The 25574-nt window shown below is 39.3% G+C and overlaps 2 protein-coding genes across 4 annotated transcripts in view; one reads left to right on the top strand and one right to left on the bottom strand.

The window, feature by feature from the left end:
* The window catches only part of Atl1 (atlastin GTPase 1), a 79005-nt gene extending 68894 nt beyond the window's left edge, over window positions 1–10111 (bottom strand). For both annotated transcript variants that reach the window (XM_004835564.4, XM_021262478.2), the window contains exon 1: window positions 9965–10111. The gene's annotated coding sequence lies outside the window, so the exon portion shown is untranslated. The remainder of the gene's footprint in view (window positions 1–9964) is intronic.
* Window positions 10112–10244: 133 nt separating this feature from the next.
* Map4k5 (mitogen-activated protein kinase kinase kinase kinase 5) overlaps window positions 10245–25574 on the top strand; it is a 96891-nt gene continuing 81561 nt past the window's right edge. For both annotated transcript variants that reach the window (XM_087208085.1, XM_087208084.1), the window contains exons 1-2: window positions 10245–10372; window positions 10608–10823. In XM_087208085.1, coding sequence (XP_087064211.1) covers window positions 10716–10823 — 108 coding nt within the window. In that variant the 5' untranslated portion in view covers window positions 10245–10372; window positions 10608–10715. The remainder of the gene's footprint in view (window positions 10373–10607; window positions 10824–25574) is intronic.

Below are 25574 nucleotides of genomic sequence, written 5' to 3'. Positions count from 1 at the left end.
GTTGAAATTACCACCTAAATGGTTGGGTCTCTGCAACAGCCTCTGCTCTAAGAAGGCTAAACACTCCACAGCTGAATTACTCCTGGCAAGCAGAGGTCCCTGTTGTTGAATCTACTCTTAGCCTAATTCCCACTGCCACATAAGCCCACTGAGCAAACTCTAGGGTGGCTGAGTAAACAAGACAACTGACATCCATAGGGCAAATCCTCTTTAAAACTGATCACCAAGATCTCACCTCTGGTGACAAGTAATGTGGTTCACAAATACTTTCACATTCTGAGCAATTTTGAGAATCATCTATTATACCTTTTCTACTGACTCTCATCTCAAATTTTTTTTAAGTCATTAACCAATTTGTTAGCTACCATGAATAAATCAGCATAGATTCATATCTTAGGCCAACTTCCCTTCCTAACAAAGATGACAATTAAATGGACTACATAAAGTCAGGCCCAGTGAGAGAGTTTCCCTTCATCACTACCTTTCAGGGCCACTCCATTATGGAATAGGATAATAACTCAGTAGGTGGCTGCTTCAAATTGGTGCTAGAATATCAGGTGGACTATTCATAAACCAGGCCTTAAATTTTCGTTCCTCTGCTAAATGGCTATGAGTCCATAAATATGGGTTTGGAAAAAGAAAGATGTCAAAGAAGTAAGAGCCGATGCGATGGAAGTTTGTCCACGTTATTTACTTGTGCCTTCCAGATCATCTCGGGCTTCCCCAGTGTACATTCTTGTATTTACAATGGAATTCTGCAGTCCATGTTCAATTTGTTTCAGTAAATCAGATAACACTCTATTCCTAAAGAGCAGTTCATGTCACATAATCACTTAGTATCCCGTGGTCTGGTGTTAAGTCTCTACCAAGGCCTGGTGGCAAGCCTAAGAGTTGCCTTCATGTGGAGAATAGCTGTCAGCAAATAGGCACATGTGTGTATTCCAAAACCTTAGGTAGAATCCCTAGCACTCAGATTCTCTCATCTGGGCTTGTAAAAGATTCCATGCAGTATCTTTATTTTCCACTGGGACTACTGAGTCCTAGAGCCCGAGTGTCAGGGCTGCTTGCAGCACAGCATGGACCATCAGTAGGGCATTATGCTGTTCCAAGTCCAGTGAAAACCTAAGGCTCATAAATTATCATGTAAATGGGTCAAAGATCAGCAAATGTGGTATGCTGTCTTCAAAACCCAAGTGGGTCAACCAGTACTACATTTTTCTTTGAGGTAGGTGATCCAAGGTATAGTACCAGAACTCCACTGGGCGTTAGAAATTTCAGTAATGTGGCAGGTCTCTGAACTGAGTTGATATCTCATCCTTTGGTGTAAGAGCCTTTTTTTTCTTCTTGAGACAGGGTCTTTGCTATGTAGTTCAGGATGGCCCTGAACTCACTATGTAGTCCAGGCTGGCCTTGAACTCATGGCAATTCTCCTGCCTCAGCCTCCTGAGTGCTGGGATTACAGGTGTGTGCCAACATGCCTGCCGAGTTTTTAGGAGATGGGATCTGTTCAGGGTAGCCCCAAACTTCTGTGCTCAAGCAATCTTTCTGCTTGGCTTCCCATATAACTGGAACTACAGGCACCCAACACAACACCCAGCATAATAGTCTATTTAAGGCATCTAGGGTGGTTGCTGTTTCCTACTCACAAGGTCCCTTTGCATAATGTCCTTAAAATAATAGACTATCATGATGTTCAGCTGGTAAAAAATAAGGTAATTAGAAAACAATAAGTAATCATCTCTGGAATGATACTCCATTATAGAACAGAACAGATATGATGTCAGTGCAATCCCACTCATGTAAAAGCAAACTGCTTCTGATTATTCTTGCTGATGGAATGGAAAAGTCAATCTTGGTTTCAAGTCATCAGCTCCATTTAAGGTGCCAAAGGATGCACTGAGTTGGTCCAGTAAAGATCCCACCACAGGACGGCATCACATAGTCAATGTGGCTATTGGTTAGGGTTCAGATGTGTCCCCCAAAGTTCATGTGCTAGAAACATAATCTGTAATGTAACAGCGTTGAAAAGTGGGACCTTTAAGAGGTGGTTAGGTCATGCATGAGGGCTCTGGCTCACAAATGGTTTAATATCTGTTATGCTTGTGTTTAGATGTCCCCCAAAGCCTCATGCAATCATAAGTGGGGCTTTTTCAGAGGTGGCTGGATCTAGAGTGTGTGATTAATTTATGGTGCAATGCTAGGATCAAGGATGTTAGGATTAAGGGTTGTGAGTGCTACCTGTCCTAAGTAGCCTGGATAAGATATAAGGGATAGAAAGAGCTGTGATTGCTCCCTCGTTTCCTTGCTTTTGGTGTCTTCTGCTGGCCATGAACTATTTCTTCTTTAGGATGCCTCTCTGCCAAGCTACCCTGCCTTAGAGCCAGCTGATTATGGACTGAAACCTCTACAAACTGTGAGCTAAATAAACCTTCCCTCCCTTAACTTGTGGATGTTGGGAATTTTGTCTCAACAACAAAACTAACTAAGACAATGTCATTATCTTGGGAGTGGGTTCCTGATAAAAGGACAGGTTTCCCCCTCTCCCATTCCCTCTGTTTTGCATGTGCTAGTGATATCTTCCCCTTCTCCCTTCTGCTAAAGGATAGTACAGCAAGAAGGCCCTCACCAGATGGGGTTATCTGTTATGGTTTTTCCTAGATGTCCCACAAAAGTCTCATGTGCTCATAGGTGGGGCTTTGTGGAGGTGACTGGATCATGGGTGTGCAATACTGGATTAATCCACTGATGCATAGCTAGGTGCAATGTTGAGAGGTGAAGCCTGATAGGAAGAGGTGGGTCACTGTGGGAATATCCTGGAGAGTATATATCCCTCATCCTTCCTTGATCCCCTTCATTGTTTCCTGCCTGCCATGCCACGGACTGTTTCTCCTCTGCCATGCCCCTCTGCCCTGCTGCCTTGTCTTGGAGCCAGCAGACTATGACTGAACATCTACAAACTGTGAGATAAAATAAACCTTTCCTCCTTTAACTTATAGGTGGCAGGTATTTTGTCCTAGCAATGAGAAATTAACTAAGACAGCATCTTAAGGTCAGACTTCCTAGCCTCTATAACTGTGAGAAATTTCTTTTCTTTATAAATTACTCAGCCTGTGGTATTCTAACACAGCAACACAAAACTGGCTAAGACACTACAGCATGAGCCAAACAGATGAACTAAGATCTTTCAGATCTTTAATGATGGCATTAATCTCTGCAATTTCCTCAGTGACTAAGTTTAATCTTGATTTTATACTTTGGCACCAGACAGGGGTTAGCTGGAGAGGTTAACCTTGGCCCTATCAATCAGAATAGCCCCAAGGAATGTGAGAATTTCACAGTGCTATTCACACTTGTATACTGTAATGTAAGGTTTCTGCTACTCAATGTCAGTTTTCACATACATTTTAGAACTGGAAAAATAGAATGGATCTTTAGTTCCACTAGGCCTACTATGCAATGGATTTTAACCAAGACTACACTCGATTTTTTTTTATTGAACCCAGGGCCTCTGCACTGAACTACATCCCTAGAACCCCTTACACAACACACCTGCACACCTTTTTTACTTTTTATTTTGAAACAGGATCTTGCAAAGTTGTTAAATTTCCCAAACTAGGCTCAAACTTGTAATCCTCTTCCCTTAGCCTGCCAAAGTGCTGGGGTGACAGGCATATGCCACTATGCCTGGCTTATATCTGACTTTCTTAAATCTCTGGGCTCTGGAATTCTGCTCTACTCTGATCACTGGAATTTTGGTGGTATTTTGAGACTGCAGAGATTATTCTTCAGGGCCAATACTTCCTAGTCTCCAGACAGTATGAGAATTCTACATTCCTCAGTTTAATCATTCTGGTAAAAGGTCAACAGGTCTCTCTGGAAATGACCTTAAGAACACTTTTATACCTGGCTGTACTGCAGGGTCCTTCCTCAAAGGTATTGGGCTCCCACTTTAATTAAAGGACTCTAGGTTTGTGAACTGGCTTAAGACTAGAAATTAATTAGTATGTCTTGAGGATCTCTATTAAATGACTTCATTAGGTCAGTCCTAGAATTTTTCCAATTATGTATGTCAAGTAGCACTTAAGTAGACTGCTGTTTTCATTCATTCCTAGAGAGCTGAAGATCAACAGGCCACCATCCCCACATCCAGGCAGTCAAAACACCTTTGTTATTGCTTTTGAGTTATCAAGGTAATTGCAATGAACATGTTTTTGAAGTTATGTCACCCAGCCTCTACCAGGATCTCAATATTTCATGGTGGCATTATCATTTCCAACCTTGTGAGGACAGTCACCAAAGAGCTTTTCAAAGCTTTTCAATTTGTGTCCCTCACTCAATGTCTTGATGAAAGTAAATTCTATGGGCCTTCCTGGAAGTGGTATGGATAAAGCATGACTAAGCAGGGTGTATGTAATGTTAAGTGTCTGGCAAGATTCTGTAACCTCTTCAGTGCATAAACTCTCTCCTCCAAGACCAAGCCTTATACTTCCCCATCTGGGGTATGCTGAACCTCTAACTCTTGCCCAACATTTTCATCCTCATTCATGTCTGCTTGAACATCTATATCCAAGTCACAGGATCCCAGATCATCTTCACTAGTGCCCTTAACTTAGCATCACAGAACCAGGTCTCACATTTAATTGACATTGCAACTCTGTAGTCCTTACAGTCAGGCCCTTGATTCTCAGCCATTTCTGGTTGACAGATGTAAGAAATAATGGGCTCCTTCAAAGCTGCCAAAGAAACTTTTTAAATTACTATTCATGCCTTAAATATGGAACTCAAAACTCTCTATCTGTGTGTGTATGTGTGTGTGTTCTCAGAAAAGCAGTCAAAGCAGCCAAATGACACCAGTTTTAGTCTTGATCCCTATCACAGCAGCTAAGTAGTAGAGGCTGACGTCCCAGTGCAGTGCCCTCCACAACACTCCACCTCGTGCACTGCTGATGATTATTTAAGGAACTGGGATGCCACTCTATGCTATGGAATACCATCACTCCTTTATTCTTGACAATTAGTTTATATAATCAGATATGTGAGTAACACCATCCCTGACAGATTTTTTGAGGATCGTTTTTCTGATACCGCTTCCAATTCATATATATAACTGAATCAATGAGGGTTCTAGGAAGAAAGACATAGTATGGAAAGAATCTAATGAAATGAAAGGACTGTTTATAAAATGAGGATAAAGTTTGGAAAACCAGTAAGACAGTGAGGTGACCCAAAACTAGCAACAGTGGGAAGCCATTATCATCCTTCCTCTCTCCAAAAGGACAGATGTCCAGAAGGGATCCTGTAAGAGCTACGCACCTGTAGGAGGGCCATAGTTGGCACTGTGGCTTCTCCTGTTTATAACACTCACCTACCCTAGGTACAGTACAGGCAAACTTCAGGTTCCCTTCTGAACATTTTACCTATTGTAATGTGAGAAAACTAATAAGAAACAGCGTAAGATTATTTGTAATTTATCTTTTCTTAGCTACTGAATGTGCAGACAGAACCAGTTTGTGAGTTGAATATAGAAACCTTTCTACCAATTTTCATACAAACCTTAAAATCATCCTGAGGATAAAAGTTAAGAGAAACAGCTTCTTGACACATCCAAAAATCAATTCAAGCTCTATAAAACATGCATGTGCATGCTTTCCCCACCTCATCTTAAATCTCTCCTCAGAACATCCTGATTTTTTCATTCTGAATAAGGTTCAAGTCCTACTGCTATCCAAAACAATATAGAATTGCCTTATACTTTGAAAACAGTTTTTGCCTCAACATACAAGAAGCTTCGATTAGTAACAAAAAGAATAATTTAATATTAACTGTTTGAAAATCGAAATAATAACTGTCACAGTGCCTCTCAATATTTAATTGATTTACATATAACAGATCTATGGAGCAGTCAGTTCTACCACATAAAATTATATTTTGCAAGTAATTTGTGTTGGAAGATTCATGAAGAAATCATATTATCTGAACTTATATATACTATAGACTAAAATTATTGTCTTTGTGCTCTGTCCTATCATACTTGGAAGGTTTTAGTGAGCCATTTTCTCTTGGATAATAAATTGTGAACCTTGGCTATGTAGAAAATAGAGAAAATTTATGACCTCGGGCTTTTTGTTTGTTTTAGCCTTGGCTAAAGTTAGAGATGAAACTGGAGGCCACAGATTACCATTCATATTTTATTGGAAAATTTTGAAAGAAGGGGAAAACACTACAAAGCAGAGCAAACCATTCTAGTTTATGAATAAGAGTATACTTTAGGAATAATGTGAATAAGAGTAAAAGCTTGAAAACATTCATATTCAGATATCTTTATTATATTGATCAGAGCAAAAGTTTGAGCATTTATATTCAGATATTATGAAGACATTAATACTATGCAGTAATCCAAAGACACTAAAAATACATGATAATCAGTTTCAGATGAAATGCCTATATTCTATGCCTTGTCATTATAAAATTGGATAGTTTGTTAGAGTTTATTACAAGGTTAGCTATAATAACTTACTATTATTATTTTAATTTTGGAGTGGTACTGGGGATCGAACTCAGGACCTTGCACTTGCAAGGCAGGCGCGGTGCCACTGAGCTAAATCCCTGGCCCTATTATTTAAATTTTTATTGGTATATATTTGCAGTACATAATGATTACATTCCTCGTGGGGAGTTGGTTCATGTACATAACACGTCTCAGCTGTTTTCTCATTTCTTCCCCTCCTTTCTTTCCCTTCCCTCCACCTCTTGGTCCCTTTCTCTTTTGCAAAAGATCTGTCTCCCTTTTTCCTATGATCTATCTTTTATTTTGTTCTTTAATTATCTATGCTTTGATGTCTCATGTAAGAGAAGCAATGCAATAGTTAAGCTTATGTGTCTGAGTTATTTCAATTAACAGTATGGAGAGGTGCAACCATTTTCCTACAAATGACTCATGTTTATCCTTACGGCAGAGTAGTACTCCACTGTGTATAGATGTCATGTTTTCTTTATCTATTCCTTTGTTGACAAACATTTAGGCTGCTTCCAAGATTTAGCTGTATTGCTATGAACATGGGTATACATGTATCACTGATATATTATTATAGACAGCTAAGTTAGATAAAAATTGACAGGCAGTCAGAGGGATTGCCCTCAAAGGAATCAGTACAAAAGATGAGAAACAGCAAAATTGTGGCTAGAGACAAACAGAAAGACAGCCAGGCCCACAAGCCTCCCCAGAGATAGACAACAGCTTAAAATTGCACTATAGTCAGCACCACCTGGTTCAGTGAGCCTAGATAAGGCGTCAGGTACACAGGTGGGTGACCAAAACCTCCTGACCCATATTCCTATCCTTTCCCCAAATGCCTTTGATTCTTTTACCTCCGATAAACTAGTTAGTGATACCCACCACATAAGCTCACTACGTGCCTGGCTTCTCTACTGGATCAATATTATTAGCTAAGCTACAATACTTGTAATCCTATAGGTTGATTGTAATTTGACCCACAGTTACCCAAGTTGTGATTTTGTGTATAAATTACCCCTGGACAAAGAGTCTCAGTGACAAACCACTTTCAGGACCCCTCTTGTCTCTCAGGAGTTTTATCTCAATAAACTTTTCCTACTCTTAACCTCCTTTGTCCTTGTATCCATTTTTTGGTTGTTGAGAGACACAAATTCAGGTGAGTGACACCAGAAAGGTTGAGGATCACTTCCCTGTGACAATATGATGTCTTTAGCTCTTTCGGGAAGACACCTGGAAAGGAAATAGCTGGGATAAATGGAATTTCTATATTTAGTTTTTTGAGGAATCTCCTTACTGATTTCCACAGTGGTTGTACTTGTTTACATGGCCACCAACAAAATGGAAAGGTTTTCCCTGCAGCCTGTCCACCATTTGTTATTATTTGATTCCTTGACAACAGTCATTCTTTCTGGACCAACATGGAATCTCAATCTTGTTTTAACTTGCATTTCTCTAATGGCCGGAGATGTTGAACATTTTTTCATGTCTTTATTAGCCATTTGTTCTTCTTTTGTGCTCAAAGTGTAAAATCAAAGTTATTCATTATACATTTATTATAAGGGAACTGAATTTTAATTTCTTTACCAACCAACCCACATCACTAGTTTTGTTAAAATTAACTCACCCCATACTTTTAAAAGCTCTAAAATTCTTTTGGAGGTAATATATAGCAAATGTTTTCCTCTTTACATCATTTGTGGTACAGTAAAATAATGATAATACCAGACATATTTTTAAACCACCACATAGAATCTTGACTTCTTCCATGCTGTTTCTGGGTTGATGGTCAAAGCATATGGATGTGCCACTACTGGCAACATAAAACATCTGCACTCTACGATCATCTGGAAGCCTATGACCTCAAAAATTTTACTGCTTAATTCATTTTAAATGTAGCTTCAAGAATAACATGCTTAAAGGATTGTCAGAAGGATACTTATCCTTGTTTCAAACTGGACATTCAGAATTTGACTCATGAGGTAAATTTTTATGAAGTCTTAGCATGAACAAAAGATGTGCCTCTCTTGACAAATCTGACTTATCTTTATCTCAAAAAAAATACAAAACCCTTTGGCCAATTCGTTGCATTGTTCTGGCTTCCTGTTTTCTTTCTCTTTAACCTGTCAGTTTCCTCAATTATTTTTATTTTGTGTGAAAACAGGTATATATTTTCTGTATGCTGCTTAAACTCCCTGTGGAATAATGCCGTTATAATAGGAAGAGATAATCTCAGACTAGAAAAAGGGTTGATGCTTATAGGGCTATTGGGCATAAAAACCCTAAAATGAATCTAAGACAGTAAACAAGTCCTAAGATGGTAAGCAAGATACCACGAGAACATTTGAAGAGATTTTGAGTCATCGAAGGCAAAAGTATGTACCCACCAAAACAAGTGCCAAAAAGTTTTGAATGAAGAAACTGTTCAACAATTTTTTTTCAATGCAGCAAACACATAGACTCTGCCCGAGAGCATGTAAGTCTGGGGTTACTTACGTTCCCTAAATAAGTGCCCTTTGTACATGAAGCACAAGAAAATATATATATTCCCTGTGGTTTTTAAGTGTGAATTTAATTTCTATATTATACAATTGATTACAGTTAACAGGAATAAAGCATATACTTCCCCCAAACTGAATTTAATTAATGTTCAAAGCCACTTATCAACATCTGAAACTTGTTCTTTTGTGATATTTTTCAGCAGAATATTATTTGGCTTTTTTGTTGAAAATCTCTACTGGACCCCAGAAATAGGTTGGCAACCTAATTTCTACCTCCAGAATAAGACTGGAATTGAAATTGCAAACCAGCTTGTGAAATAGCCGAATTACTTCCCTCAATTCCTGTTCAATACTTTGTCAATGGCTAAGTATTTCAAAACCTCTTGTATTTGATAACTCCCTTTACAGCCCTGTAAAACGCTTTATGGATTTTTTTGGGGGTGTCAAATGCCAAATCTTATCCTCTTCGAGCTACAGATAAGGACTCTGAGGTGTTGTCAATGCCATGTTTTGTCCCAGATCACTTCCTGAGAAAGTGGCAGAGCCAAAACCAGGCTATCACGGTCCCTGACAGTTTTAGCTTCTGCAGAATTCCTGATCCCATCAAAGGTGCAACACCTGGGCTGTGCCCAACAGGGACAAAGGCCGTTGAAACTTCCTAGGAGCTGGGGCTTTCAGGAATGTCTCAGTGGAAGACAGGTTGTGCAGGTGTGCAGCGCAGCCTCTCGCTGGCACAGCCGGGAATGCTTTGCAGAACCGGAAGGTGCAGTAGGGTGAGCCGCGACTGCCTTAGCCTGGAGTCCCCCTGTCGCTCCCCGGCGCCCCGCCGCCCCGCCGCCACTTTCCAGCAGGCCCCGCGCCCGCCACACACCTTTTTCCTACTGGCCACGGCGGGCTGCGTTCGTCGCCCTCGTCCCCACCCGCCTCTCCACCCGTCTCCCTCCAAGCGTACCTGCCGAGTCTGGGGACGCTTCGGCGGAGATCCACGAAGGCCCGGGGGTCCCCGTCTCTGACTCTGAGAACGAGTGGGGGAGCCCGGGCCCCCGAAAGCGCGCGCCGGGCCGGGGGTGGAAGGCGGCACGGCCGAGAGGGTGTCGTGGCCGCCGGCGGCCTCAGGGCGGCACTCTGGGCCCGCGGCCGGCGCGCTCGGGCGGGCCGCTGGGCGCCGACCCACACTGGTCAGGAACGTGTCTCCCGGTGACGCAGCCCGGGGTGGGGAGCGTGGTGCGGCGGCGGCGGCGGAGACCGTGCGCGCCTCGGCCGTGTCGGAGAAGGCTCTTGGGCGGCGGCAGGCGCGGGGCGCGGGGAGCGGGGCGTGCGGCGGAGCGCGCGGGGGAAGGACGCGGACGCCGTCGAGGAAGTAGGTCCGGGCCGCGGCGCCCAACAAAGAGCGAGCGGGCCCGCCCCCTCAGGTAGCGAGCCGGCCCGGGGCCCGGCAGGCGGGCGCGCGGGGAGACCGGGCGGCGGCGGAGGGGGAAGGGCCGCGGAGCGGACGCGGGCTGAGGGCGCCGCCGCGGATTGAGGCACAGCGGCTGCTGGGCCGCCCGGGGTTGGAGCCCGCGACGTTCAGCCGCCTGTGCTCTTCCCCCGTGCAGGCCGAGCCCGGGCGGAGGCTCCATGTTGGGAAGCGGCGCCGCTCGCCCTCTTTAGCGGGAACCGGGGCGCCGCGGGCTGAGCCGGCGGGGCCCGGGCCGGGAGCGAAGATGGAGGCCCCGCTGCGGCCTGGCGCGGACATCCTGAGGCGGAATCCGCAGCAGGACTACGAGCTCGTCCAGAGGGTCGGCAGTGGCACCTACGGGGACGTCTACAAGGTGAGGCCGGCCGGGCCGGTGCGGTCGGCGGCGTCCCAGGGACCGGGCCCTTCTGTGGCGCGGCGTGGGCAGCGGGAGGATGCTTTATTGTTGCTTTTAGGGAGGAAGTGGCTCGGGTCTCTTTTACTCCGTCCCCAGCTCCCCCCGATCATGGCTTGTACGAATCCCGAGCAACCAACAGAACTAACCACACGGTTGCCAATCACGGTGGTTCTTTTTTTGTGGTTTGAAGGCTTATTTATGGTATAGAAGGATGTTCCAGTGTTAGCTTGGAAACGCTTCGTGGGAGGCAGGAGGACTGGAAAGAATGTTGACTTTCAGAGATTTGCTTTTTAAAAAATGTTTATTTTAATGGACGAGCTTGTCTTTTAGAAAAGCGTGTGAAACCCTATTTCTAATTTGTTTTTTTACCTGTAAGCAGTCTCCTACGGAGTCATAACGACATGTGTACAAACATTCCTTGTAGACCTTTGAACATTTGTAGCTGGTTAGTGAATAGAAATACGATATTAAAATTTGCTAGATGTTTTCCTACCTCCAGCAGCTCTTTTCTTTGAAATTGCTAACATTCCATGATCACTGCCTGTTTTTATTGTTATTGCTGTTATGCTGCTGTATTACTTAAGACAAATGAGGGTGAGTTACTCATAATTTAGGGTTAAAAGACACTAAAGAGAAGCAAACCAATTCCCTAAATCAGCTGAGCTCTTGAAGGGTGAAGAGGAAAAATTGAGATTGCCTTATGCTATTCTTTGTTCCAAAAATGGACGTATTAAGGGAAAGTTTCTTTGCTTTTTGCAACAGCTTTATATGTTGGATTTTGATCATGTGATATGTAATCCATTATTCCAAACAGCAGTCCTGTATATAGCTGAAATGGCTTTGTGTCATATGGGTAATTAATTCCTCGTGGTTATATTGTTTTGCTTAGGTGGTAATAAGGAAGGAAAATATACCTTCTTCCTACTTAATTGCTTTTAATTTTCTCCATATTAATAGTAATAACTCAAGGTGGTGATAGGGTGGCTCTGGCACTGTTTCATTCTGAGAGGAACTCTAATGGATGGACTTATTCCTTAAATGGGCATTTGAATCTTTATACTAGGCACTTATTTAATTGTGAGCAAGGTCCTAGCTCACATCTTGTGACTATCCTTGAATTCAAGTTGCATGTGGTTAGCTCCTCATTGTTTATCTATGGATTAGCCATTTTGTGGAATGCCTGTTAAAAATTGAAATTCCTGTTGGCCTTCTCAGTCCCTTTTTTTCTTTTCTTGATCATTTTTGTCTTATGATTCACTATGTATTAGAACAGTTCAGTTCATGTTAATTATACAGTAGTCTAAATGCCAGTTCTTGCATATTTTTCTTTACTACATGAAAATTTGAAGTGAGTATTTTCCTCACAAAGATCCTAATATTTCTACCTCATTTCTTTATAGATAAAGCAACTCTCTGGAGCAGGATTTTATTCTTGCTAGGGAAAGCAAAATTATATTAAAGGAACAGGAAATGCCTACGTTTTACCTTCATACTTCCATGTCTTGTGGCTGTCTTCCACAACTGCCAGAGGATCAGAGATGATTTATCTCATACACACACACATACACACACAGCCTTTTACCTCCACCTTTCACCTTCTCCACCATCCCCTCCCTTCACAGTCATGCTCGCACACAAGTACGCAGTATACTCATTGTACACTAGGTCAGCCTCTGATACCTGAACATCCTCAAGCACGTCTCCTTGTCTTTTTGTTTTCCTTTGTTCTAATTACCTGGAGTCACCTCCCTGCCCCCATTTCCCCCTGTTGCTATCACTCCTGTCCCTGAAAACCTTATTTAAATTCTGCAAAGCTTTCTAGCCCTTCTCCCTTATCTCTTTAACTTCATTTGGTACTCTCTCCTCCCTCATTTTACTAACCACACTGGCCTGCTTGCTATTCCTTAAACATAATAAGCATCTTCCCATTTTTGGACCCTTGTTCTTGCTGTTTCCTCAGTTCTGAGTATTTTTTCCTAGACAGCTACATGGCTTCCTTCCTTCCTCCTTTCCTTTACACTTTCTGCCCTCTTTTTTTCATAATTTTTTTTCTTTGTAGTTATCGCCAACATAATGTTTTACTTGTTTTTTCTTATCTGTCGTGATCTATTAAAATACCCCAGGAAGGTAGTGAGTTTTATCTATGTTGCTCCCCACACTGCCTCTAACAGCACCTAGAATTATACTTGGCACAGTGTACGTGCTTTCTAAAACTTGGGAATGAATAAATGACTCTCAGGAATTCCGACACGTAGCTCTCTAAGCATCTGCCTTTGACATTACAACTCTTAAGTTACCATTTAATAGGGCCTGGGATTTAGCTCAGTGGTTCTGGACCAGCCTCATAAGCACAAGGTCCCGAGTTCGATCCCCAGTATCCAAAAGAAAAGAAAAAAAAAGTTACCATTTAATAGTCTGTATTCCATGCCTTTTATAATACCCTGCATATGTGTTTTTATGACAAATGTCAATGAGTTATCTGGAAAATATTTCTGAAAAACTATTTCATAGCATCTTCATTTTCAGTAACCTAAGTACTGAGGAATTTTTGTTGATTTATATTTACTCTTTTTTTTTTTTTGGTACCAGGGTCGAACTTGGGTCCTTCTGCTTGCGAGACAGGTGGCGGAACCACTGAGCTAAATCCCCGGCCCTATATTTACTCTTTAACATGCCTTTTAAAACATTTAATGTTTAGGTTATAGTATTAAACTTTGTGAGCTTTAGGCAATTACAGTGATTTTACTATTTATCATTATGTTTGGGATAAACTTTCAAGACATACAAACTAGTAAAATAATTACAGTGACAAATAAAAAACTATATTAGTCACTTCTCAATTTCTCAATATAATCCTCGCTTTTTTTATATCTGAGAAATATTACAAAGCAGGAGTTTTTCAAAGGATCGTAGCTTGGGGTTCTTTGTAAAATTTTTTTTTGGTACCAGGGATTGAACTTGGGTCCTTGAGCTTGCGAGGCAGGCAGCAGAACCACTGAGCTAAATCCCCGGCCCCTTTGTCAATTTTTAAATATTATTTAAAAGCACAGATCCCTTCTGAAACTCCTGTCTTTCCTTAGAAATCCATAAGCAAGGAAAACTCAATCTTAAACTAGCTGTCTGAAAGAAGAGAGGAATGTAAAGATTCATCTAGATAAGTGGACCAAATCATTGAGGGGTAGAGCAGGAAATGGAAAAAAAAAAACCCCAGAAGGAATGTGGTAGAGTACAGATGAAGGATTAAATTTCAACTAAGCAATTTTATTTTAAATTACTATAAATTTCTGAATCTGCCAACAAGAAGGGGAAATCTAACGATTTAGTTTCTCTACTACATTCTGTCCACAGTGATCTAGAACAATTGTAGTATCATGATAACAGTTCATAATCAACAGTACAAGCCATTTGGGCAGTCTTTCTCTAGTTTTGCACCAAAATTGTTAGGAATCTATTTTTAACCTTTTGTGAGATATACATTTTAGATGTATTTTTTAAAACTTTTTTTTGCTTTTTCTGATTCATTATAGAAGTATGGCATATTTAGTCACAGGGCAGGATTATCTCCTGTGTGTCATTGTGCTGTAGCTTACTAACATTTATTGAATGACATTAGAAAGTTACCCAGAGATGAACACTGTTAATAATTTGAGTTATTACAGGCTTTTTTTCCTAAATATTTTTAAGCCAATGTGTTTCCCAAACGGCTTTTAGATTTAATTTATTGGTGGAATCATGATATAGTACCTTTTTTATTTGATTAGTGGATTGGTCAGCTTTTTGTCACTGTGAGCAAATACCAGAGGAAAGATTTATTTTGGCTCATAGTTTCAAAGGTTTCAGTCTGGTCATCTGGCTCCATTGCTTTTAGGCCTGTGGCAAGGCAAAATCACAATGGCAGAAGGGCGTGACAGAGAAAACCTGTTCTCTTCATGGCAGCCAGGAAACAGAGAGAAGGAAAGAGCTGGGGGGAAATTACACTCTTCAAAGTCACGCACTCAGTGATCTAACTTCGTCCAGTTAGGCCCTGCTTCCTAGAAGCCCATTCTGCTGTGTGTCATTAGTGGGTTGATCCATTGGTGAGGGTAGCACCCCCACAATCCAGTCACCTCTTCTCGACAGCTCTTAATCTAGTCAAGTTGACAGTCAAGATTAACTGTCACAATTGGTATGACCAACATTTTTCCTAGTCATTAAATATTCCTCAGAAATACTACTTTTAAAGAATCCATTGAATGAACCTTCATTTAACCTTTTTTTTTTTTTGGTACCGGGGATCAAACTTGGGACCTTGCACTTGCGAGGCAGGCAGTGGAACCACGAGCTAAATCCCCAGCCCATTCATTTAACCATTTTAAGTTACATATAATTTCTAATTTTAAGATGTTTTTGCAGTTATAAATGACAGTTGTGTAGAAGTGTTTGTCATGTAGTCTTACCATTTTTGTGGGCTCCTCTGAATGCTAAATGAGTAAGGTCTGCTGTAATGAGTCCCTCATATAAAGTGCCCTTCCTTTCTTTCCCTCATATTAACAGTCACAATTATGGAATGGGTTTAGGCACTTTGAAACATAACCCAGGATTCCATTGTAAAGAAGCAAAGCTTGGCATAGTACGTCACAACAGTTCTGTAAGCATCCATTCGTTTAAGAGACATTGAGGGTGACTGTGTATTAGGGGCTGGAGATGCAGACACAGAAAGTACACTTATCATCAAGGAATGTGTAATTTAGTCAGGAAAGCAGACATGTAAGCAGCCATAATTTGATAAGTGCAATAGTAGAAGTGGAAAAATGATCAACTATGTTTAATAGAGATGAGGGGAGAGGAGAAGACATGAGTGAACAAGGGAAGATTACCAGTGGAATGGTCACTAACTAGGAATTTTTAAATGGAGCATGGGTTCAAGGCAATAGGATAGGACGAGATACTCCAGAGTGTGAGAATGGTGGTGCAGACAGTGGGAGGCTGAGAAAGCATGATGAGTTGTGAAAAGTGTTCCTCTTCATTCCAGGTGTAACCAAGCCTGGTGGAGATGTCCTAAATGAGAACATAGGTTAGGTTGGGTTTTTTTCTGGCAGGAAAGAACTGGATAGTGGACTTCGAGTGTCATGTTAAATAATTTGGACTTTTAACTGTAGACTGAAGAAATTAGGAGGAAATCTGGCATGATATGGAGCATGGGTTATATAAAGTGGTCAGAAATGTAGAGGCTAGTTGCTAAATAATCCAGATGAGTGTTTCTGTAAGTCTGAGTTTAGGCACTGGTATTGTAGAAGAACAGAACTGAGTCATATTTAGAAGATGATCCCAAAACACCTGGGAATCAGCTAGGGGAAGATGAATAATGAATGGCATTTAGAATTTCTGGTTTGAGTGACTACATCTGTGCCATTGACAGAGTTAGGAAATACCAAGTTTATGGGGTCTAGACTTTGTGTTTGGTTTTGAACAGAAAGTATCACGTAAGTGGAGATGTCTGACGAGTAGTAGGAAATGTTAGCTTGGGCCTTGAGAGTTATGGACTGGAGTTACAGCACTTTATGAGATGGCACCTGTGGAGATGCAGGTGAGGTCAGCCAGGAAAGTTTGTAGATAGGCTATAGTCTTAGAGGGGTGGCAGAAGAAAATAATACATGGAAGGTGTCTGAGAAAAAACAGATGTACTGTATAAGAGAGTTCTTTGCAGAGGAACCAAAAAGTCCTTTTCAAGAGCTCATCTCTGTCATCGCCTTCATTTTTTGTTCCCGTATGTTCTGACTGCAGTGGAGAACATGGATTGAGCTTCCAAAAAATGTAAATGTGTAATTTCCCTGTTTTCATAGCATAGTCTCAGAATAATACTTTTTAAGGTCTTGCCAGTTCCCAAACTCTAGCCACAATACACTTCTTCCAGTTTTTTTTGGTTTTTTGTGGGGTTTTTTGGTACTGGGGATTGAACTCAGGACCTTGTGCTTGCAAGGCAGGCGCGGCACCACTGAGCGAAATCCCTGACCCCCTTCCATTTCTTGATTTCCACTGGACTCTCTGTCCTTCAGATGATTTCTTTTTCCTAGCACACTCTTCCTCTTCTTCCATATTCTCTTCAGGTTTCTATTTAAACATTGCATTTTCAGAGCGCCTTCTCTGTCCCTTTGAGAAGGTCATATTTATATGCTGTATATTTTCATAGCTCTTCATATATTTCTTATACTCATCATTTATCAGTCATCTTTGCTTATTGGTCTTACTGCTAGATTTGAACTGTATTAAAACAGGAACCTTAAGTTTACCACTGAATCAGCTATCCTAGCATAGTACCTAGCACACAGTATGTGCTCAATAAACATGTCTTGAAGGAGTGAGCAATATAGTGGGTCATGCAGGTAGGGAGTCAGAAGAGATCACTGAGAGTTGAGGTGTGAATGGTGAGGAAGTAGAAGGACTGTAGACTGCTCCTTGAAGTAGCTTAGCTATGCCAGGAAAAAGAAATGAGGCATTTGTGTTTCTTCCTGTTTCCGTTTTCTTCCTTTCATTGACACTGAGTGATTACAGCATTCCAAGTGACCAAGACAGTGCTGAGTTTAGAGAAGGAATTCCACAAAGAAAGAAATCAAGAAAAAGAATTTGGGAGGAATTAGGAATTTAGAAAGAAAGTAGAGGGCAAAAAATGAAGATGAAATCATTAAGGATTGTGGTACAGGATAAAAGTAAAACTTCTCTCCCTGTCTGGGGTAGGTCCTTGTTCACTGAGCCTGTTACACCTCTTTGAGCATAGTCAGGGTTAGGTAGCTTGCTGAATGGGGCCAGTAATGAAGAACTAGGATGACAAGATGCCAAAGAGTATCTAAAATGCAGCAGCTATTTATAGAGAGAGACACCATCTATCTGTGTATATCTGGAAACATCAAGTGAACAGAGTGGACAAAGATTCCTGTCATCGTGGAGCTGGCATTTTAGTAGGGCAAGAGAAACAGTAGATAAGTGTGCAGTAGGTTAGAAAGAGATGAAAGATGAAGAAAGAAGAAAATGTTACACAAGCTAAGTGGGATTAGAAGTACCTGGTGGAATAGAAGAGGCAAATTGGGGAATTAATAAGAATGGTCAGGATAAGAAGCCTTGCATTGAGAAGGTTAGATTTGAGCAGACTTGAAGGAGGTTAGGGAGTAGCCAAGTTTCTCCATCTCACTGAATCAGCTGAACCTACATTAACAGCTGAAGTGTAAGTTGAGAGGCAGGCATCAGGACTAACAGTGCGATCATTACCACAGGTCCTTGTGATTTTTAATTAAAGTAGGTTCAGTGATCAGACGTAGTTTACCAGATTTTGTCACTTTTTAAACCATGATTTTGTAAGCAAAGGATATCGCTCTTTATACTCTCTGTCTACCAGTATTCTCTAATCTTTAAATCCTACTAAAGTTTGTCAGATTGCCTAATGAACCAGAATCTAAAGTTGATTAAAAAAATGGAGGTACTATATGATATTTTTTTATTTCTCTGACATTTGATATCAAAACATCGCCTACTTCCTTTTTTTTTTATAGTAACAGTTGAACGGTGTGTCCTGGGTAGTCTTAACATTATGAGAGACTATTGGTTTTCATACTGCAGTGATAGAGAATGAATAACTTGAAAAAATTGCTGAACAGTAGAAAATAAGAGATGAAGGATCATGCCTCAAATGTCTTATTTTAAATTACATTTTTATTAAGCTAAAAGATACTAAGTTATTTAAAGGTTAAAGATTGTGTAAGGTTAATATGAAAAAAAAATTTGAGGGGAAATGAAGTGTTACTGTTGTGGGTGTTTACTGTTATATAAGTCATCTGGTTAAAATCTTATTTTTTTTATGGTTCAGAAATAGGCTTATTTTGTGACTGTCTACAAAAATACGGCTCTAATGATGAATGTAAAGCTCTGAACCATAACTGGTAGCAAATTGTTTTAAAACTCCTTTCCACTTTTATAGAAAATTACAAAAGAAGGGCCGGGGATTTAGCTCAGTGGTTCTGCCACCTGCCTTGCAAGCGCAAGGTCCTGAGTTTGATCCCCAGTACCAGAAAAAAAAAAGAAAAGAAAATTACAAAAGAAATCTTTAAAGTATTTTCAGCTTATTAAAGGTAGACATAAAATAGTGGCATTACTAGTGCAGGTATACAGATTCTAGTTATAAAATTGACCATGAATACAGCTGCAATGTTGTACTTAGAATACATCTAGTTTTCTATTCTTTTAAACCTAAGTTCACCATTTTCACTTTGATCATCATTTCTAGTGTTTTTCATAAAAATTAATGGAACAGAATGCAGATTGACTTTAATTTCTTTTTCCAGCCTTGATTTTAAAATTTAAAAAGCATCACTTCTAAACTTTAATTTGTGGTTTTTAGACCAGGAACATGGGTAGAGAAACGTGAGGCATATTAACAAGTGATACTTGTGTTTTCGGGGCTTCATTGTCACTTTGAGAATTTAGTCCAAGATCAGATAAATTGGAGCAGGAACTTAGCAGTATTGGGCTTTTTTGAGTTTGAGACCAATGCTTGCCCTTACCAGTTGTACATGTTATAGAGTGTTATTAGAAGGCTCTTGTTCTCAGTTTTGTGAAATACTAATTGAGTGAGAAAGGGTGGATGACTCTTTGGATAGGGCAAGATAAATTTAGGCCGGATTTGCTCTTGGTAAGTATTTTAACCTCCCACTGAGATTTTAAGATGATGCAGGAAGCCCAGCTCATAGCCAGGTCTGCCCTGTAGGTGTTTGGACCCAAGAGTCGTACCAGCTCCCACCTTCCAACATTTTTATATAAACAAAATAAGATTTAAATGACTAAGAGTGACTAATGTTTGCATAATCAGTGTATTATTTGTTTCTCACAATAATCCTATGAGGTCGGTGGAACAGATGTATTATTACTGCTATTTTACCCAGGAAGAAACTGTTACCCTGGATCTTATTGTTAATAGCCAGCAGTATGAGGACTTGAATCCAGATCTTCTGGCTTTATAATTTCTGCTGTTTTCCATTATCCCAAGCTGCCTTGGGGCTACATTTTATAGTTTATTACCTAACACTTAAGAAACAGTCATTAACACAGTGCACTTTGCAAGCATTGTACAAATTATGGTCAGCCTCCCCCCTCTGCTGAGTGCTCAGGGGTTTTTAAGGACTAATTTGAAGATACATATAAACTTCACATCTCAGCAACAGTTTTTAGAGGCACTGGTTATAATCTGGTCCTTTCATGTTTTGTAATCTGAGCCCAACCTTGATTTTGATTTGCTTTTACTATTGAGATGACTTTACCTAATGGCCACCCTACCAGACAAGCAGCTAAAAGTAGAAGCTCCGTTTTCTTGGTTGCTGGAACACCTTTACTGCTGTGCTTTCTCTTCCTCTCATTTTGTTAGAACTTTGGATTTATGGTTATTGTTACTTAAATTAACTTGAGTGCTAAAGACTAGGCTCAGTGATGCTGTTAAGAATTAAAATAAACAAAATGCTAATTATTTCAGGCAGACTGCATAACCTACCTTGTGTAGCACTAGCTACTTTTGTGTGCCTCTAAGGAAAACAAGACTGCTAGAGCAGGATTGTTGACTTCCAGCTTTGTCTTGTGAACTGATGTGTTACTTCTCACAAACATGTACACCTGTATATAGGGCCCTGTGCCAACTCCCCCCTTTTATTCCTGCTCTCATCAATGTGAGCATGGTCTAATATATTTTAAAAGGTATAACTTTTAATGAACTACTAACAACTTTTACATTTTGTACTTTTTAGCTCTGAGTTGTAAAATGTGGTAAAAGTGCCTGGGTTCTTTATCAGTTATTTTTCCAGAAATAATTTCCTATTATTCTGTTATTCCATGTTTGCCTCTTCCTTCTTTCCTTAGTACAAATAGCCTTTCTTTTTCCATCTTATTTTTTAAAAATATTTTAAGGGTATGTATTCATTTTAGAAAACTACAGTATACAAATAAATGGAAAATTACTTCATTGCCAAAAGATAAATGTTTGTTTTTATAAAAACAGCATTTTTAATCAGCATTTGTTTCTTACTATATATATAGCACATGTAATTTTTCTAGACTAAAAATGTCATATTAAGGACATGGATATAAATCAAAACATGTATAATCATATATAAAACATGAATTATATAGATATATATTTGATAATTTGCTTTTTAACAATGTATCATAACTTTTCATTCAGTGAATATATATATTTAATATTTGTACTTTGCTTCTTCATATAGTTACTCGATTTTAATTCATTATACAGTCCCCTGTTATAAAGAATGCTTTGGTCAGTATTCTTGAACAAATTTTTTTCATACATCCTTAATTATTTCTTTAAATAAATTTCTGTAATTAAATTTTCCAAGTTGCTTTAAAATTTTACTGTTTTTTTTTTCTTTTTTGTTACCAGGAATTGAACTCATGGCCTTGCATTTGCCAGGCAGGCGCTGCTCCACTGAGCTACATATCCCACCCAATTTTAGTGAATTCTGATGACTTAGTTTCCAAAAATGTTTCAGCAGTGAAAGTTCACATCTTCCCTGCTCTAACTCAAGCCCTATCCTTCTGTTCCTTGACCTTTAAGACCTCGAAGTTAATTGGCTCAATTTAGGTAATCTGGGAGGAACCCCTTTTAGTACAATCTGTATTAGGAAAGAGTTGTGAAAGTTTTTTTCTAAAGAGACATGTAAGTGTCATAACACCTTGTCCAGAAGACTTTGATGTGACCTGAGGTATAGAGCACATGGACATTTTGGGCTTCAGGCTCTGAATGTGTCTGCCTGGTAGCAGGAGAAAACCTGAAGTGCGGTCTCCATGAGAGAGGAAGCACGTGTCCAGTCTTGTAAAGCTCTGTGGAGGTCAGCTTGGAAATTACTTCTTCCACAAAAATTAAGGAACTTGGGGGAAGTAGAAGCATCAGTGGACTGGAAGGACTAGGATAAGTCACCTGAAAGGGTAGGAGGTAATGTCCACCAAGTAGTGTTTGAAATCAGGATTCTGACAGACCGAGGAATGATAAAAATAAGAGAGTGGATCTGAATGTTGTTTTCACCAAGAATGATGCCCAGAGGAAGGGAATAAGAGAAAATTGTAAGCCAGGGGACATAAAGTCTTAAAAGAGCAAGATAGGGTGTCAGAAGTAGATGATAGCTACAGGAAGACAGGGAAAGATGCAGTCTGTCCTGACCTTCAAAGGAATCTTATCTCTCAACCGTCCCCTCTGCAGTCTTATGTTCCCTTAATGCAAGACCATTTTACTTTGAACTGTCCATGTTTTCTCCTGTCTTGCCTGGAATTCTACCATCCACAGTCTTTTACCCTGTTCCCTTACTTCTCCAGCAAGTCTTTCAGTAGTTCTCATGTTTGATGTACTTTATCGTGGAAATTTTTTCTCCAGTCCACTTTGGGTGCAGAACTCTCCTGTGTTGTATCACCACTGAAAGCAATTCTTACACTGTGGTGTGTGTACTGTTTTTCTCTCTCTGCACCCTCCCTCTACATCCCCTTCAGTCCCTCTGTCCCTCACCAGCTGATTAAAGCTCCCAGAAGATAGGAACTGCTTCTGTTTCATTACATCCCTCATATCAATAGTAGTGTAGTACCTGGCACATAGTAATGTTTCTTGGGTGAATGAGCCAGTTAAAAATAACATTTCATAATCAGGCACAGAAGTTTTATAGCCTATAATATAATTTACTGTTTAATTTTATGGATGAACCAGGAACTTTGCATTTTTTTAAAGATGCTGGGCCAGGGATTTAGCTCAGTGGTTTCGCTGCCCGATGCGCAAGCACAAGGACCTGAGTTCGATCCCCGGTACCAAAAAAAAGTGAAGGTAAAAGAGGGCTGGGGATTTAGCTCAGTTGCACTGTGCCTGCCTCGCAAGTGCACGGTCCCGAGTTCAATCCCTAGTACCAAAAAAACCAAAAACCTTAAAGATGCTACTTTTTATTTTTGTAGTTCGTGTTCTTAAATCTGGTATGCATATTTCTGACCCTGTGGCCATTAGAGATAGCCTGTTAAATATTGGGATTTCTGGAGTTTCTGTTCTTATGTTAAAGAATATTTTTGGAGGAAGGGAGTGTAGTTAAAACTGAAGCCCCTGTTTAGTTTCATGAAAAGTATTTTTCTTTATTTTTTAAAAGTGAGACAGGGTCTCATTGTGTTACCCAGGCTGGCCTTGAGCTCACAATTCTCCTACCTCAGCCTTCTGAATATGGAGGATTAGAGACATGGGTCACCATGCAGCCTCCTGAATACTGTAGCTGAGATTATAAGCATACTTCACCTTCCCTCCACATTAAAAAATTTTGTAACCTTAAACATATATAGGAAGAAAGTTAAATAACTAAAGGTAGGTCGAGGGGCCTAATACGAAGAATAACAGGTGGGATATAAGAATTCTTTTCATTTATAAGAGTTTTTTCATTTCCTTACTGATCTTACTAACCACTTTAATGTTTTTGTCCCACTTTTTAAAAAAAAAATCTTCCAAATTCAAGGCTAGTATGATACATTATACATTGAGTTATATCTTCTAGTTCTGTGTTTAAAGCTTATAGGTAAAATGTTTAGACTTTTCCTTTAATAAATTATATTTTAGTTTCATTAAAAATTTTACAGCAAGTGGGAAAGTTCACGGTTTACAAAATTGACAGCTGCATAATATTGTTGAAATGGAACTGGCTTAAATAGAAAAATCAGCATCTTTAAACTTTCGTTGGTACATGTAGAAATCTGTGGGTAACTATTATTAATTAAATGAAGACATGAGAGTGAGTTAAAATACAGTAGTAAACTGACTTGAAATTACAAATTACAAGATGAAAGGGGACTATGTTGGTGAAATTTACCTGAAACAGTTCTTTTATGGATTTTATAGTGATATTAATCCATTTATTATGAATTTACTTTTTTCTACCCAATAATTTTCATCTGATTAATAAGAGTTAACTAAGATATATAACTACTAATGTACTTCATTGGAGTTATAGATGTTTAATATACTCGTCTTACTATTAATGTATACTAATAACCTACTAATTGAACAGAAGTCAGAAATACTGTTAGATCTTTTTTTAGGTTTCTGTGATACTTCAGTTAGTTCCTTTTGTAAACATAATGCAGGATCCTTAGGTTCTTGTAAATTAAAGTTAAAAACAAAAAGACCAGAGAATTCTGTGTAACATTTAACTTATTGGAGAGAAACATTAGATTGTAAAAATTGGTGTCCAAAATGCAAAATTCTTTTTCAATATTGTGAAATTACATAGTTAAATTTCTGAAATGTCTCTTGGATTGAATTGAATCTGTAAAGTCTCTGTGTGGAAGATCTTTTTTCCTGAAAGCCTCTTTGCCTTTCATTATAAAAGAGCCTGGTACTGCTTTCTGTTTTAAAAATCCAGCTGGAAAATTACAAACATTTGTCCATCGGTTCTTCATTTGAAGAGAACAGAAATATGTCTTCAAGAACATAGATTGACATTTAAATATTCCTATTAGTGCAAGTTGTACATTTATATTCTTTTTACTTCTGTGACTATATACGAATATTTTGGCTTTTGCATAAAACATCATCTTTATTTTATGTGGCTCTGTGGTTGTCATGAAAATCCTCTAATAATCTGATTTTGTTCTAAGTGCTTTTGAAAAACATCAAGCTGTCCTTAGTCCTTATATCTTCATTTTGGTTTTATTAACTTCAAATACAATGTATCTGTTTTGATTCTAATGCTAAATACTGCTCCAAAATATGCCTGAAAATGTATATATTATTTTTAAAATAACAAAGTTATTAATAGACAATTTCTGGTGCAGTTTTAGATTTATAGAATAAATGAACAGATAGTACATAGATTTACATTTATCTAGCCCCCAAACTATACACAGTTTCCCCCTTCATTGACACTTTTCATTAGTGTGGTACCTTTGTTAGTTATTGAACCAATATTGATATTAACTATATAGAGTTTGTAGTTTACGCTAAAGTTTATTCTGTGTTTTACATTTTGTGGGTTTTGACATATACGTAATGACATGTATACACCATCACAGTTTCATGTAGAATATTTACTGCCTGAATGAATATTCTGTATGAATATAGAATATTCCACATTTCACATAATCTTCCCTCATCTTTCCTCATCCTCTGGCAGCCATTGTTTTCTTATACTGGCTCTTTAATTTTACCTTTTCCAGATTGTCATAGAGGTGGAGTCATGGTATGTTGCCTTTTCGGTTTGGCTTCTTTCACTTTTCAATATGTTTTTAACATTCCTTCATGGCTTGATCGTTCACTGCCTTTTACTACTGGGTAATATTCCATTGTACAAATATATCACAATTTTATCCATTTATCTATTAAAGGATATCAGGATTACTTCCATTTTGGGGCAATTACAGATAAAAACTACTATAAACATTTGTGTGCAGGTTATCATGTACACATAAGTTTTGAACTTAATTGGGTACATGGCTGGACCATATTTTTTACCCTTGTTAGAAACTGACCAACTGTTAGTGTTCTGTTTTGTACATATGTGCTCTAAAGGAAGAAAGGAAATATTGTAAACTGTTAACAGTTTCCTCAGGGAGATGAGATTACAAGAGAAGGGAACTGTCATACTTACTGGTTTAATTTTAATTTAATTACTACAAAATCTTGTAATTTTTTATAATTTTCTTCTAAAATGCTTTAACTCATAGTAT

Source organism: Heterocephalus glaber, unplaced genomic scaffold, assembly GCF_053883595.1.
Source record: "Heterocephalus glaber isolate CG9 unplaced genomic scaffold, H.glaber_assembly_v1.0 deba00000901, whole genome shotgun sequence".
Classification (NCBI taxonomy): domain Eukaryota; kingdom Metazoa; phylum Chordata; class Mammalia; order Rodentia; family Bathyergidae; genus Heterocephalus; species Heterocephalus glaber.
Note: the sequence above shows the minus strand (reverse complement) of the source record. Positions and strands in the feature narration are given on the sequence as shown.